Below are 15999 nucleotides of genomic sequence, written 5' to 3'. Positions count from 1 at the left end.
GGACCTTGTGGGCTCTCTCCTTTGGAAGTTCAAGTTCCCAATTTGTCTGGATGGAAAATTTGGTCTCAAGCACCAACATAACGAAATGAAAAACTGACATGTTACAACAACGTTGTAACTTGACGATGATTTGGTCACTGCCTTCAGGCCATGGAAGCATTCACTAACCTCTGGATAATCCCAGCAAATTTGCCCTTGATGGTGGGGGGGCGGAATCAGCAAGAAAAATTGGTCAAGATGAAAGAGACATCAGATTTTGGTTTAAACAGAAAGAAGTTTAGCACAGATTACAGACCTTGCAATGCTGGAACCTAAAGGATTGTTTAAAAATTAAGTTTCTAAGACAGACCATCACCTTTAATTTTCTTATTTAAATAACAAAACCAGTGAAGAATATATATGATTTTCCAGATCTGCTGGGTGCCAAAGCTTGATAAATATAAGACAACCCTGAATAAAAGAACATTCTCAATATGATTAGTTGAAAAAGCGAACTTTGGGTGCCCAAACTTACATTAGCTATTAGCTAAAAAATACATAAATAAATCTAAAGCATGTTTCACAAGCATATGAGGCTGCAAATACTGCATGTCATTAAAACACTCTCCTAAAAACTAATCAGAGACACAAACTGACCTTCCCTACCAAGATGCTGTCAAACATTACTATGATACAATAAAGCTGAACATCAGAGAACACTTTTCTCAGGAATTTAACTACAGCTGTGAATGTATTATTTAGTTGACATCACAAGAAAATTACGTATGACATAATGATTAAACAGATTCAGCACAATATCAAACAAAACCAAGTGTAGCAAAATCTCCTGTTTATTCTCATGCAACTCAAAAAAAAAAAAAAAATCAAACCCAACCCACCTCCCCAAAAAAACCCCAAACAAAACAAAAAACAGCCACCAACCACCAACCAAAACAAAACAACCAGCACATCACACAGAAAAACACACTGGGAATTACAGGCAAAAACAGCACAATAAGAAATTTCAGGTTCACTTACAGTGAATTTTTCTGTTTTGCCGCATGAGAAATAGGACAAAATGAAAAGCATACAGTGATAAATCAGCTTTTAGACCTATGACAATATTTTGCAAACAAGAGATTATTTAGGCATTAAAAGAAATTAGCACTTGAAAGATTATTTTAGAGAAAAGATAGTGAAGATATGAAAGCACACTATTTTATTAATGTTTCCTCCCACTCCCAGCTTTATAAATCTGATGGATTTATCCTGTCAAGCATATTCCCTCCATTCACATATGCTAGCATATTTCACATGTCCTTGTGACAGACGCAGAACAATAAAACAGCAGATCAGCAACTGAACATCAAAACTGCAGTTGCTGAAAAACCCCTTGAATTTGCTCAGGTGCTGTGTCAGTGCGAAGTACATGCAGTACGTTCATTGTTAATCCTTCAAGCCCTGAAAACCAGCGAAGGAACAGGCAAAAGATCTGCCGGAACGAAGACTTACTGGTTTTGCAGCGTCGCGTTTTGCTACCAGACCACCGGGTGGCAGCAGCAGGGCACACTGCATAGGACCTCGGTGAAACCCCAAACCCCCACAATATCTGGGGGTTCCCAAACTGCAATATAAGAGTTTCATGCTCCATCGAATTCTTCCCATAAAAGAGTACAAACCCAAAATAATTTCAAAGCTTTCAACTGCTACTTGCAAACAACTGGGTTACAATTGCAAACCACCAGCCAGTGAGCATGAAGCAAAAAAGTAGTCAAAAATCAGAAAGGTTAAACAAAGTTTTCTAAAGCAATAATTTTCAAACGCAAATACTAAAAATAAAAGGTCTCAAAAAAAGGCAGCCTGGTTACCTTTGAACCATACATTCTTCCTCAAAAAGCAACACAAAATAGTTTGTTGTACATAAGAAAAAAGTTGTAAACCCCAAAAACTAGGAGCTGGACACCACAGCACTGACAGCAGATAGCCCAGAGGCTTTCAGAGAAATGTGAAAACTGTAGAAATTTAACAGAGAAGGAAGAAAAGGAAAATCAAAGCAGGAACTTGACCCTCATCCTATATTGCTCCCTAGGCCCTCACACCAGGGTTCACTTCTAGGAAACACGTACAAGCTATAAATGAAGTGCTTGGATATTTTCACTTACCACAATGGGTGAAGACATGCTGTGGTCTGATCTGAGGTTTAAAGAAAGCCTCAGAAAGCCTCTTCATGGCACTACTTTAAGCACAAGCTTACATGCTGGTCTCTGGAATTCTGTTTATTTTGGTTTGAAAGCTACAATATGGGCACTAGAAATGTTTACAACTAGTAAAAGTAAATTCTGCAGCAGTATCTTCTGGCAATGCTAGTTGCACTAAGGAAAGTAGGTGAGTCTAGACTCAAATACTGTTTGAACAATAGAGGCTTTTTAGCACAGTAGCAATGTTTTCTTTTTAAAAATAAAAACCTGAAAGTTTTTCTGTAGATACTGCCAATGTTCCTTCAAATTATCACTTTACAAATAAGAATTTGGTAGGATAAGATGATACATTCTCTGGTTATATTTCACATTATCCCTGATGTCCTGAGTCACAAATACAATATTTTACAAAACTGATAACACATAATTCTGGATATAGAAATGAGATGGCAATCACAATCTTTAATATTAAAAATTAACACCTAAAGCATTTCTCTACTGGTCTGATTTTATTAGAAAAACAAGCAAGCCAACACAAAAATGTTATCATATTAACAGTATTTCTTCATTTTATTGGTTAAAACAGGAAAATAAATTTGTCATGTGCCTGTATGCTCAGATTTTTATTTGGTTTCATTTTTTTAAATGTTTTCTGTTTCCTCTTTTGATCTCTCTAATTTATGTTTCTCAACTGCAGTGCCTCAGAAGCTTCTGCCAATGCAAGCTAAAGCAAGTCCATGAACTTCACAGTCAAGAAGGAAAAGAAAACTCCATAATATGTGTGTTGTGGTAACTGCACACATCACTCCCCTGCCATCACAGAGCACAGGAGACAACCAGCCAAGCAGATACTTCTCACACACCCCTACAAAAGATGCTGGTTTGCTGATGAAGCACTCTACTCATGAGTGCACCACGCACTCCTGACCACAGCCATGCCACCGTAGGTTCTGCTCCTCTCACAGAACTTGGACAAGAGAACCTGATCTGGGCTGTGTACAAATTCACCATGGAGTCAGCCAGCCTGCAAGCGCTGTAAGCAGAATCACCTCATGTTTTATGTTTGTTTTTTTTGTAGGGGGTGGTTGTTGGTTCTTTCCTATCTCCCCTGCGTTTGTGTTGCTTTACATTATCAGAATAATGGCAACATGGGCACAACTAAGGGCCTCAGAAATAACTAACCCATGCTTTTCTTATTAATACCATACTGATTCTTTCCAATTCCTTGATACACTACACTCCAAAGAAAGTCTATATTCCTTTCTCTTTCTTCCACCCAATGCACCGCTGTTTTGAGGTATATTCACAGGCATTTCTCTACTCTTTCAGGTACCTCTTTGCTCTAAATCTTAAGTTTGGGTTTGGGATTTTGTTTCTGTTTTTTGGTCAGGCTTTTTTAACAGTAAACAGCTACCATGTAATTTTTAATTGATGGTAGTAAAATAAGCAGTATTTTAGTCTATAGTAGTATTTAGTAATAATAGTAAAACTGAGGAACAATCCCTACTGTGCTGGTATGCTTAGGTCTGTGCGACATTTTCTGTGATAATGTGATAAAACAACAATGTCCATAAACTCACCTCCACCAGTTTGGACAGCACTCAGGTGTGGTCCCATTTCTCTCAGCCCTTCACTGTCCAGAGGGTAAGTGGATGTCTGAGATGAGCTCGTTCCTTGTGCATCGTCGTCACCCAATGCCGTGGTCTGAGCCCTGAGCATTTCCAGGGCTCCTATGCCTGCCATCTCCTCAAAACCTTCGGACATCTGAGCCAACGGAGAGTCTCGAGATGCAGAGAGAAACGGGGTGTCCAGAGGCGAGCTTGGAGGGGACAATGACGACAAGGAGGACCGCGATGACAGGGACGCCAGGGACTGCGGGGTGTCCAGAGACCTCCGCTGCTTATTGAAATTTGAGTGTCCAATGGGATCAGCATACGGCACATCCTTTGTGAGGGACTCAAAGGGAATTATGTCAAAGCGCAAGTGTTGGCCGTAGTCTGTAACGCTGTCTGATTTGTCATACTGTGGAAGGCCATAGATGTCCGTAAAGCTGACTGAGCTGAGGGAGCCTCTGCTGGAGGCCAAGGATCCTCGACTGGAGGCCAGGGATCCCCTGCTGCTGCCAGAGGACATTGTGAGGGTGCTAGCTGACAGACTACAGCAGACAAAGAAAGAGAAAAGAAAAAAGGTCCTTTCATAAACGTCAATTCAGATTACACAAGCAATTTTACATGTATTCAGCATGGTGATAGGGAGAGATGATTTGGCATTTTAATGTCTAGGCTTGTGTCTCTTGCCCTGGTCTCAAGCACAATCAAGACTGAAACAGCGCATGTGACAACCGAATCAAGGCCAAGTGCCTGAAGACAAACGGCCCAACGGGATGAGCCTACTTTTTCCTCCAAAATGTAAGCAGCTGTAATTTGGTAGAAAAGAGGCCAGAGTAGGCTCTGGATCAGCAGACTCAATGTAAAGCCAGGAAGGATACATTTCCATGATCCAGCTTGAATTTACATTAATGATTGGTCATAAACAATCCACAGAGAAGAACTGCAAAGGGCTTTGCTAAGTCAAACTGCTGTGTAAGCTTCACTCTTACAGGTTTTTCCAGTGCAAAATAAAAAAAGAGTTTAGGATGAATCCTATTCCAGTTCCTCTTACCACTCACAGTTAAGGGAGAGACGAATATAAGTGACAAAGAGAGATGAAGTGAGACACAGCAGGAACTGAGCTTTTGATGTTGGTGTGGTGTTGAGCTGAGGAATCCCCAAGAGTTGCATCTCAAGAGGCAGCTGTGAGTGTGAATATGCAAAACATTCTGGGCTTCTGTGTGGGTCTTAACACATTCTCATATTTAAATGGTAAAATTTTGTCATCTCACCAGGGATCAAAAGCTCCTCCTTTAGAGAAAGTATCAGAATATTAAAAACTCACAGAACTTAAAGAATGCCATGTTTCTATCAGTAAAACTGTAACAGTATTACAACAGGTTTTAAGGACTTATTTTCTGGAAAGGAGATAACATATAAAATTCCCAGATAAAATAAAAATTCACAGATACACTTAATAATGTAGCCCATATAGCCATCACTAAAACTATTTTTAAACTCCATCCAAATCATCACATTCCACAGACCAAAGTGTATAAATGTAGTAAAAAGTTAATTTACTTGGCACATATACACAGGAGAATAAAAAAGCAAACCTCATACATTATTAATATTCTTCTCTGCTGCAGTTAAACTTCAAAACCTGCTGGTTTTACATAACTTACCTTTTTAACTGGGAGTGTAAATATGAAGTTAAACGTGTAGCTTCTTCTAGTTGCATAAGCAAACAATTTCTCTTTTCCTGTAACAGTATCCTATAATTAAACAGATACATATGACTATTTTCTTCATCAAAGTAGCATTTGAGCTTTCCACTTATGGAAAAATATCATTGCATTGAGTTTGGAATGTAAAAAAAATTAAATGAAAAGTTTTAATTTATGCTGCTCTTATGCAGCGATGATAATTCCAGCAAGAACACAAGAACCAAGGCTCCAGCAGAATTCCCAGACAAGAAAAGTGATTGAGGCACAATGTAAGAGTAATGAAGCTGAAATGCATTATAGCAATTAGTAAAATCATACAAAGTCCTAGGTAAAAACATGAGACTCTACAAGATTCTTTTTTCCCTTGCATCAACCTGATTCTGCCAGTAAAACACTATGACTTTCCACTTTCTCAGGAAAAAATACATTCCAAATAGCCCTACTATCCAAGCAAATTAGTATAAAATTTCAAAGATAAAAAGAAAATTTTTGTTAAGCATAGCCATAAAAGTCAAACTTCCACTCTTATTCTAGGTGTTTTAGGTGCATTTATAAATCATCATGGAGCCCCTGGTGGTCTAGCGGTAAAGGCGCCGCGCTATCACCGCGGAGACCCGGGTTCGATTCCCGGTCAGGGCCACTCCCGGGCAGGTGGGGCTCGTTAGCCCTTAAAGGCAACCCACCTACGTCCTAAGGACCTCGCTGCCACCGTCCAAGCTCGCTTGGCCCCGGCAGATGAACCTTAGGATTAAAGGGTGGGCTCAGTTCCGCGCACACTGTGTCTCACCTAAAAAATCCAATGCGCAGGCTGGAAGGTGTAAAGACCTTCCCCGGATCTTCGCTTGCGAAGACTGGCCATTATAAATCATCATATTTAAGCAGGTGATACAGCATTTTGAATACTATATTATGACAAAAATCTCACGCTGCAACTTATTTTTTGTCCTTTCTAAAAACAAGTAGCTGAATTACTCACTACCACTCCCACAACACAAATGGAGTGTACCTTTAATGCTGTCAATCTCACACACCTAGAAGATATCTTAAATTCTGCATTTTGAGATTATTAGAACTCCAAATAATAGATTTCATCTACTGATTTATTCTTTTTATGGATCCAGAATTATACTCTTGGTGTTTTGTTTTTCCAAGCCCAGTCACTGAACTTCAAGCTAAAATCAGAGTAGTATTCTGCTTTAGGTTTCCATTTTTAGATTTCTGCTGTAGATTTCCATGTAGAGGAAGATATTGCTCCAGCCCTGCATTCATAAATTGGCTAGAAATTTGGATTCTGACAGACTGTTTGGACAAAGTAGATCAACTTTTCTGAGTGTCTCAGACCTTCTTCAGCTGCAAAGACAGCTGAAGACAAGTTGAACTCAACATGTTAAAGTGCAGGATTAAAAAAAAAATTGGGGGAAAAAAATAAGCAAAAAAGGAGTTCTCCTGGAGAAAAAGAGCAGCATTAGTTTCAATAAACTTTGGATGGTTAAGATATGAAAAAAGTATGTCTTTGTTAGCACTAGAAACATAAATCTCTCAACCTCTTTGGCCCCCAACTTCATCAGTTCCTGTGCTGGCAAGGGGCTGTAGTGCTCCACTCCAGCACCACCACAGCCCTCTGGGAAGGTTCCCTCCATTGCAACCACAGGGCAGGGGCTGTGCACCCGCACAGTGCAGTGCTGAGGCTTTTCATCTGCTGCTGTCAACCCAGAGCAGGGTGACCCAATGGTCCAAGGAAGGCTGCAGCTCAGCTACACAAACTTACATGGTACAGGCACTGCATGCAGGAACCAAAAGAAAAAGACAAACAGACGCAAGAAGCTTAATTGACTCGAAAGCTTGCAGGGGGAAGCAGGGATATTCACACTACCTACTTCAAAAAACAAACTTGGGAACCGACACTCCACAATGATCAATGCTGTAAGGTAGGTACCTGTGCTAATGGGCAAGAAATGCCTCCAACTAACGCTGTCAGACAATTTTAGAAAAATCAACACTACAACAAAAAAAAAGTAACCCCCCCCACCTCTGTCACACTGATTTTAAGTTTGTTTTCATCTGTCCATAACTCAGTGCCTTAAATACTCAGTAACAGAACAGAACTGATAATTATTCAGAAAAGAAAATCCTCTGCATTTCACTATTAGAAGAAAGTGGCAATAGAAAAGTAAAACTAGGAAGGTTTTTGGTTATTTCTAAAACAAACAAAACAAATCGATTAAGGCTACTAATAGTTAAGCTTTCCTCCAATTTGTTATACAAAAATAGAGTGTCCGTCAATATTATTCTAACTTCTACTCAACTTTTTGCTAGCATTTGAAATATCAAGTAGCACATTGGAATGTTGGTTTCCACAGCATGAACTACATGGAAAAATAGCTTGGCCTTCTTGCCAACATAGTATGAACTACCTAACATGAGAGCCCAAAACCAACAAATAAAACTTACTGCACTGCAGTGTAAAATGAACTCCCTTTTCTGTCAGTTTAAGCTGAAAAGCCAATGTAACAATACAGTAAAAACTGCAAAATATATTACACTGACCTGTAGGCTGGTTGTGAATTTTCTATTTATTGCCTGAATTTACTGTCTGAAGTAAGCCTGTTCAAAGGAACTGAAGTTGTCAGAATCTGTATATGGAAGGCACTTTCAAATATTTTTAAAGTGTCTTAATTGTGTAAATATTAACCTTTACACAGATCACATTAAACCTGGTTCATGTAGGTTTTCCTGAAGTGTCAAACATGAGGTTTTACCACTGTTTAAGAGAAGTAAGAACAAGTAGTTTCTCGCTTTCACTAGAAGCAGCCTACAGTAAAAAGAGGTTAAGAGGTTTTGTCCATTTCTTTGGCTACAGGAAAAACTGGGCAACTTTGAAATAAACACAGTGTTTCCATTAAGATGTTTTTTGTGTTGTTGATTTTACATATAACTTGATATTTAATTTTCAAGAATGATGTTATTTACTGTGTTCTCTGAATGCCTGAGTTGGGATGTGCTCTCACTGCTAAGATTGCAAATGAAATGTACATAAAAGGCGGCAAAAAGGTCATCATTGAACCTTCCTGTTATAAGCTAGAAACTACATATAGCAAAGGATCTTTGTTCTGTTCCTTTTGGAGATGAATATTACCCCACTGCAAATAACAGAAAAAATCTTTCACTATAGAAGAACTGTTATTCAGGTCTCTATTAGCAGACAGTATCACTTTTTCCAAGTATCTTTTGGGACTCTACTCTGATCTTATCTTCCTGTTCAGACTCTTTAGACAAATGAAAAGAAAACTAACTAGTCAACCTCGCTGCAACTCCACTTCAAAAAACTTCAAGACAGAATTAAAGAGCATCAGTCAGGAGCAAACTCTTCTGAAACCAAACTATTCTAGTAACTATTTTTTTCCCCTTAAACATAATGAAATTCCCTACTCTTCCTTTTGAAACTACCAATATGGATCTTACAGTAGATAAGAAAATTATTTAAGTTCCCAAACCTTTCAGTGGCCCCATGAGCAGACGTTGCTCGAGCCCGTTGAATTTCATCTTCCAAGCGTCTTTTTTCATCCTCCAACCGTGCAATGTCTTCTGGGGATCGCCTCTGCTGACTGATAAGCTGCAGCTCTTGAAGAAGAGCCTCCTTCTCTTTGATGAGCTGAAGACGGTCCCTGTCCGCTTCAGCCATTCCTGGCCAAGATTCATTATCTAGCAAGGCCAGCTGCTGTTGTATATTTGAAACTCTTTAGAAGAGAATAGATATATTTCAAAATGAAGAGGAGACAAAGACAAGAAAGAAAAAATTTATCAAAATGTGTAGCCTGTTGACTCCTGTGTCTTTTTTCTTCTAAATTTCAAAACAAGAAAATCTAGACGAGTTTGGAAGGATTATTTGTTTCTGGGTTTTGGGGTGCATTTTTTGGGAGTTTTGTTTGCTTGGTTTAGGTTTGGGGTTTTTTGTTGTTTTGTGCATTTTTAAAATAACTGCAAGTGTTCCTAAGTCTGTAGCTGTATAAGAACTACAGCGCATTTATCTATCACATGGACATTATCTGATTTCAGAGCTTTCTCATTTTGTAATAAATCGATTAATATTTTACAGCTGAAGTTTGCTGACTGTAGAGCTGATGAAGTTGAAGCTCCTTTCATTCCTCGTTCTTCTACGACCAGATCTCAAACTGGGATTTCAAAAGTGCAGTAAGAAGTTGAAGGGGCTGAAGGTGAGATGCTTAAAATGGTAATAGGTCCAGACATTCACATCTCACCTAGTAGAGGATTGGTTCGAGGGGCTGAAAATATTAGGCTGTCCTAACTGACAACAAAACTTTAGGAATAAATACGCTGTTAATAAAACAGAAATATAGGTGTGGAAAAAAAAATTTACTGGTTACAAAATACAGATGGCTTTATATAGATCCACCATAAAATCAAGCAACTACGTAAGCTAACATGATGTCCTTCCTGTAGTATTCTTTATAGTCAAAAGTAATTTCCTCTATCTCAAGATGCTGAACTATTACATGACACAACAATTGTAAGATTACTTCCACAATTGACAGTTTAAGAAAATGTTCTTTTAAAAACAAATTTAAAACTCCTATCAATATTACAAAGAAGGGTAAAAGTAGACATGTTTCTTTTGGCAGAACTGAAAGGTATATAAGCATAAGAGGGAGAACACTTATTAATACGTATTTATGTTTATCTTACGATGACAATTGAGACACTTTAGAATGTTACAGTTAAAATTAAAAGCAAATAAGATAAAATCAGGCTTTCTGATCTTTGGACATTTGAAACTCAAGAACTGTACGACATTTATGCACTTTACATCTAAGTTTCATCTTCACTTGAAATAGTAGCATTCAAAAAAAGTTCAGTGCACCGTAAAAGATTACCCTTCAGCTAACTAGCTAAATAAATACAGGCACATTTAAGCCAGTCATAAAAGTGGGATACAGTTCATTCTTTTTGGTTAGTTTAAGTCATCTTTTTTCAAAATTACCTGGTAAGAAAATAACATTAATAATAAACAAAGCAAGGTAAAAGCACATAACACATCAGCAGAAGATCCACAGTGTGCTAAAATGTGATTCACAATAAAAGGAAAGGCATAAACCTGACAAAGGCAAGGTTTCTCCCTTCTGAAAATAAAAGTTCATGAAATGTTTATTTCACACTGACATCTGGAAAGTATCTGGCCATCTTATTACCTGGGGAAGGGAAATAAAGTATCAATATAAGTCATTTTGCAATGACTGCATTCATGTAGGAATATGAATTTTACTGTGATTCGCCCCTTTAGATTTCATTTACAGCAAGTAAAGAAATTGTGTTTTATGTTACATCTTAGTCTAAAGCAGAATATTTTATCAAGCCCTTCAATACCATTTCCTTCTCCTTGCACTAATAACCAACTTCCTGCCAATAGCCAGTGAAAGCACCATTGTGAATCAATACATACAGTCTACATATTTCATGCTTCAGCTATTGTGCATGAGTTCCAGATGCACTTTCCTGAAGAACACCTCACCCCATTGACCAAATGTCAGGGCCAGAAAGAACAAGCAGAGTCAGGAACCCTCCCCTCCCCGACCCAGGCTTTTATGCTGCTAAAGATTCAGTAAACACTCCTCAAGGCATATACAGCTTGATTTTCAAGTGTTCAGTGCCAAATGGAATAAATGGAGACTCCAGGTCCTTTCATCAGAATCACAGAATTCAGGTACAATTGAGTTATCATAGCTTGGCAAGCAAGTATGAATCAGATGAGCCCTGACTATTTGAGTGACCATGTTCATAAGCTTTTACACAGCTTGTGGACAAAAGAACGTGAGATTCATCTGGTGAGGTCTCTGCGTACTTTTACAAGACAGCTGAAGGACTGAGCCTCTCCATTTTAACACAATTGTTTTGATAGCTATTTTTGCATTGCAGGGTGAGCTGGTTAAGAAGCTGACCACAGGGACAAATAAACACAAATGAAGGCAACAAGGAAGAGAGTAGTATGATCAGGGAAGAGAGGAAGGGGGAATTCCCCCTTTCAGCACTACTGAACCAATGAAGCCACTCATCTGTAGAGTAAAACATCACCCTCACTGAATACAAGAGGTTTTAATTTAGGTTCGAGCTTGCTGAGAGCACGTAACTCCCTTTGTGTATGACATTCCAGCCTAAAGTTTGTTTTTTCCCCTCAATTTCTGTTATGGTGATGCTTTGAAAGTAGGAAGTTGTCATACAATAACTTAATTATACTGCTATTAAAGGGGGAAAAGTACTGCTGTGGAGAAGGGTTTGCATCACTGAAGAGTTCCAAAATCTGATTAGGTATTTACTTTGATTCCCTCGACACTCTTAGCATTTCAGCTAGCTCTTCTTGTTTCTAGAGTTCTTCCTTTAAAAAAAAAAAAGCAGTCACAAAACATTACATAATGCAGGAATCTTGAAGCACCAATAAGCCAGTTTTCTGTAACCTGTATTTCCTGCAAATGAACTGAAGTTTTGAGGCAATCCTGTTGCTTGCTTTCCACTGAGGACTCCCTCTGTATGGTAAGTTGTTCCAAAAAGCTACTAGTGGTGAACTTTTCAGAATTTATCTCCTTGGTTAGAAAACATTCTTAAGGCTTTTATGGTCTCACTCAAAACTAAGGAAAAATACCTGAGGAGTCATGTTTAGTTCTGCTAAACCTTAATAAAATATCCTCTTATGCATGTTCCATAATTACAGTCTGTCTTCTTCAACACAGGTTTTTCTTCCCAATCACAATAAATGCATAAATAAGCCATTTCACTGTGCTAGTCTAGGCCAGATTTTATGCCCATACCACACCACCCATTCTCACCACTGGCATGTTACAAAAGAGAGTGGCTCATTTCCATTTTCAAACTTAGTGCATATATTAACCTACATTAAACATTCACTTAAATAAATCAATGACTTGACATAGATTGCAACTTAAAGTGGAAAAAATATTTAGGATCCATTATGAAGCCTCTTTCTCAAACACATTTTCCTTCCTACTGAGTATTTTTAGGATCCTACTTTTTAAGTACAGTCACTGTAAAAGAATGCTTTTATCTGGCCTAATGCCAGATACTGAGGTCCCTACTGATACAGCAATTTAACATATTCCTGGGGAAAAAACAGTTAATTTTGAGCCATCAACATTCCAGGCATTTTGCCCATTCCCATCCTTGCATAACAAGTGCTGAGGAGCTAGCATTCCACACTGGAGTAGGTGGTATCAAATGACTGGTTTCCTAGGTAGGCAGACCAACTTGCTGCTTATTTCAGTATTTAAAAATTTTGAATAGAGATGAACATAACAGCTCCTGGTTAAGCAGAAAAGCAGGAGGGGCACAGATGGGATGACAAAGGTTTAACCTGATGATCTTAAGCAAACACTGCTTTGAAACAGCACACTTGCCCTGAAAAGGCCATAGAAGGTAGCTAGAATAATGCCTCGCCCAAGACAATGTAGACACAGCATGAGGGTGGAGATCTGTACAGTCGGTAGTTTACTACACAAACTACATCACAGGGGCAGAAAAGCATTTCCAAAATTTAATTAAATTTAATAGCATGTCTGAATCATTACAGATCTATAGAGCTCCCCCCAGATAAAAGAGGCAACCCCTTCTGTCATTGAAAATACCTGGGGAACCTTAAAGGTTTTATTAGTTTATAGAACCTCACATTCAATCAAGGCTGCTATCTGAACCCAGCACTAACTAAATTATACTGCTGAGTTCAAGAGCTTCAGTATATTTATTAAATATGAGAAGTGAGTAAAAATCACTTTCTGTGAGATTAGTGATTTACAAGTACAATTAACCCCATATTAGACTATTACTCAGATTCTGAATAAGATAAGTGTCTTTTGGAGGGAAATGCCCTGAATCAATTCAAAGATACTAACTCATGCTCATAAAAGGGACAAATTATGGGTATCCTACAGTTGGCACTTCCTAACCTACAAGCTCTGGTCTTTCTAGCCTAAACAAGGTCTTCAAACTTACTTTGCTTGAATTTTTCAAGGAGAAAAAAAAATCAACCAAGCAAACAAAAAATATCCCCTTACACTAAAATGCCTAGACTTTTGGGTGACATACCAGATCACTCTAGAGCTGAGGCCTCTGTTACCTGTGGAATGGGAAGACCGGTGGGGATAAAATAATGAAAAAATTCCACAGTTACGATTTGAAGGAGAATGGTGGCTATGATCACATAAATCAGCCCTGCTTACTCTTTTCCTTAGGCTTATAATTGGATCCAGTTCTCTGACACTTCAGGTAACAGGGAACTTCTCCCACATACAAACCCAGAGGAGGTGGTTGTGGCACTGAAGACACATAATGAAGGTTGTAAGAACTTGGTAATTTCTGGCATCTACTGACCCACTTCAGCATGGATTATGATTTATATCCAAAGAGGGGAAGGCTAAGGAAAGGGGAAAAAAGACATGGAAAGAACAAGAAGCCGGGGAACTCAGCCAAATGCTCACAGAATTTCTCCACCGTGTCTACTTTGGCTGTTCCTGCAACTATGTGCCACTGTGGCTTTGGCGGACAACACGAGTACGCTCTGTAGAATATCCAGCCTTCCTGGCAGCCTGATTCATTCAATAACAACGAGCTCTTAAACTGGCTTAAGAAACTCATGAAACCTTTAGAGTCCACTAGCATTCTGCAGATAAAACTCAGTAGTGAACTTTAGGAAAATTGTAAAAGCCTCCTAAAAACCAGTGGAGAGGAATCAGTATTCTTCTCCAATTAACAGGTGAGGCAGTATGAAAACTTTAAAGACAGTTCAAAAGCATGTCTCAGCTCCCTTTATAACCCAAAGAAAGTGTTTTATGTTTAAAAATTGACACTGGGAGATTTAGGTTTGGTTGGGACATATATTTATGATATCAAACAAATTACTTCATCCTTAAATCAGATTTTCAGATTAGTTTAGCAGAATAAAGCATACAAAATAACTGAATTTCACTAGGTATTAGGCTAGTTGCCTTGAAACCCGTCTACACAAGATGAAGTTTAACAGGAAAATACTTGACTGTGCTATTGTATAAGAACTGGAATGTTGCTACCAATATCCAACCAACACATATTTTGCCAGTACAAGTTCAAACTGCACTGACACACTTCTGATTGTGCTAGTGCTTTTAAAAGCCCAGCTGGAATTTTATTTTTGAAAAGAGACAACAAGTTTGCAACAAACTGTACTGAACAGAAAGAAGAAATATTCTTAAAGAGAATGGAGAAATATTAAGCATAGCTGACGAAAAGGCTTTTATAAGGCTAAAATAAATCTCTTGACAGCCAGTGTATGCTCTATGAAATGAAATAAAAAGTAAGATCTTTGAATTCAAATTTACAGAAGACACAAATAAATTACTGCTTTTTCACCCAAACTAGATAAGCTGGTTGAAGATGCCTGGATGTATTAGCTGATTAAAGTCAGTTACTACCAGACTGGACTATTAAAAAAAAATAAAATAAAAACAATCACAGTTAAAACTTTTGGTGCTTCTTCTTGGAGGGATCATTTTTCATCTACCAATTAATACAATTCAAGGACATGTGGCACTGCAGCAATGACATTTCATGATCATTTGCTAATGTACTTCATGTAGTCATTATACTCAACTGCACAACTTAAAAGTTATCAAAGAAAAACAATTTGCTTTTGATTTCTCTTTCTATGAAACAGTCTATTCAGAAAAGTGCTCGAGGGGTACACTTTCCAGTGTGCAAATGCTTTCATGAGAGGTGGTCTCCCTCAAATAGCAACTGAAACTAAAAACAGTATTTACCCAGGCAGCTTGGGGCTGTCTGTTCAAAAAGACTGTCCTCCCTCCCTCCTGCTTCTCTGGAGGGCCACACTGACAGATCTGAGAGAAGAAATTTCATGGAAATAAGGTATAGTTTATTTAGAAATAATGGTGGGGGGGAGAGCAGGGCAGAGAAGAGTAGAGAGCAGAAGCAATTGAGCCTCTCTTCAGCATGATTAGTGAGTTAAAAAGTAGAACTTGTACACCTCCTTCCAGAGCCTGGACCAGAAAACAGGGGAGAGGATCTCTTCCCCAGTGTGCTGGAGATGTCAGAACCCACAGCACAAAACATCTGAAATACCCATGGGAAAAATTATATTGCAAATCATCCAACTTCCTTCCAGTGGGAAACTGAAGGGGGGGGAGGGGGAAAGCTATGTGAATGTCTTAATTTATTCAAAGGCCAAACCACTCAGTAGTTGGAGAGATTTTCGAAGAAGAAGTTAAAATGAAATGATCTTTGATGAGGGAAGAGAGATTTCACGAGCGCAAGCCAACTTTTCTGCTATCACTGGGTCTCATTTCCTGAATTCCTCAAGATTCTTCATTCAGAAATCCCAACAGTGCATTTCCTTGCATAGACTCCATATACAGAGAAGGTATTTTTATTTTTAAAGACTTATTAGTACATATGGTATATATTCTGCTTATACCTGGATAGATTCACAAGAGTGAC

General features: G+C 38.4%; 1 protein-coding gene across 1 annotated transcript in view; it reads right to left on the bottom strand.

Moving 5' to 3' along the window:
- WWC3 (WWC family member 3) overlaps nt 1-15999 on the bottom strand; it is a 96580-nt gene that overhangs the window by 19166 nt on the left and 61415 nt on the right. Inside the window, exons 9-11 of the mRNA XM_050332040.1 lie at nt 8988-9230; nt 5452-5541; nt 3758-4332 (exon numbers count right to left, since the gene is read on the bottom strand). Of these exons, the coding sequence (XP_050187997.1) occupies nt 3758-4332; nt 5452-5541; nt 8988-9230 (908 nt within the window). The remainder of the gene's footprint in view (nt 1-3757; nt 4333-5451; nt 5542-8987; nt 9231-15999) is intronic.

Source organism: Myiozetetes cayanensis, unplaced genomic scaffold (assembly GCF_022539395.1).
Source record: "Myiozetetes cayanensis isolate MyiCay16 unplaced genomic scaffold, myiCay2020 scf5-8, whole genome shotgun sequence".
Taxonomy (NCBI): domain Eukaryota; kingdom Metazoa; phylum Chordata; class Aves; order Passeriformes; family Tyrannidae; genus Myiozetetes; species Myiozetetes cayanensis.
The sequence above is the reverse complement of the archived record's forward strand: the minus strand, read 5'-3'. Positions and strand labels throughout refer to the sequence as shown.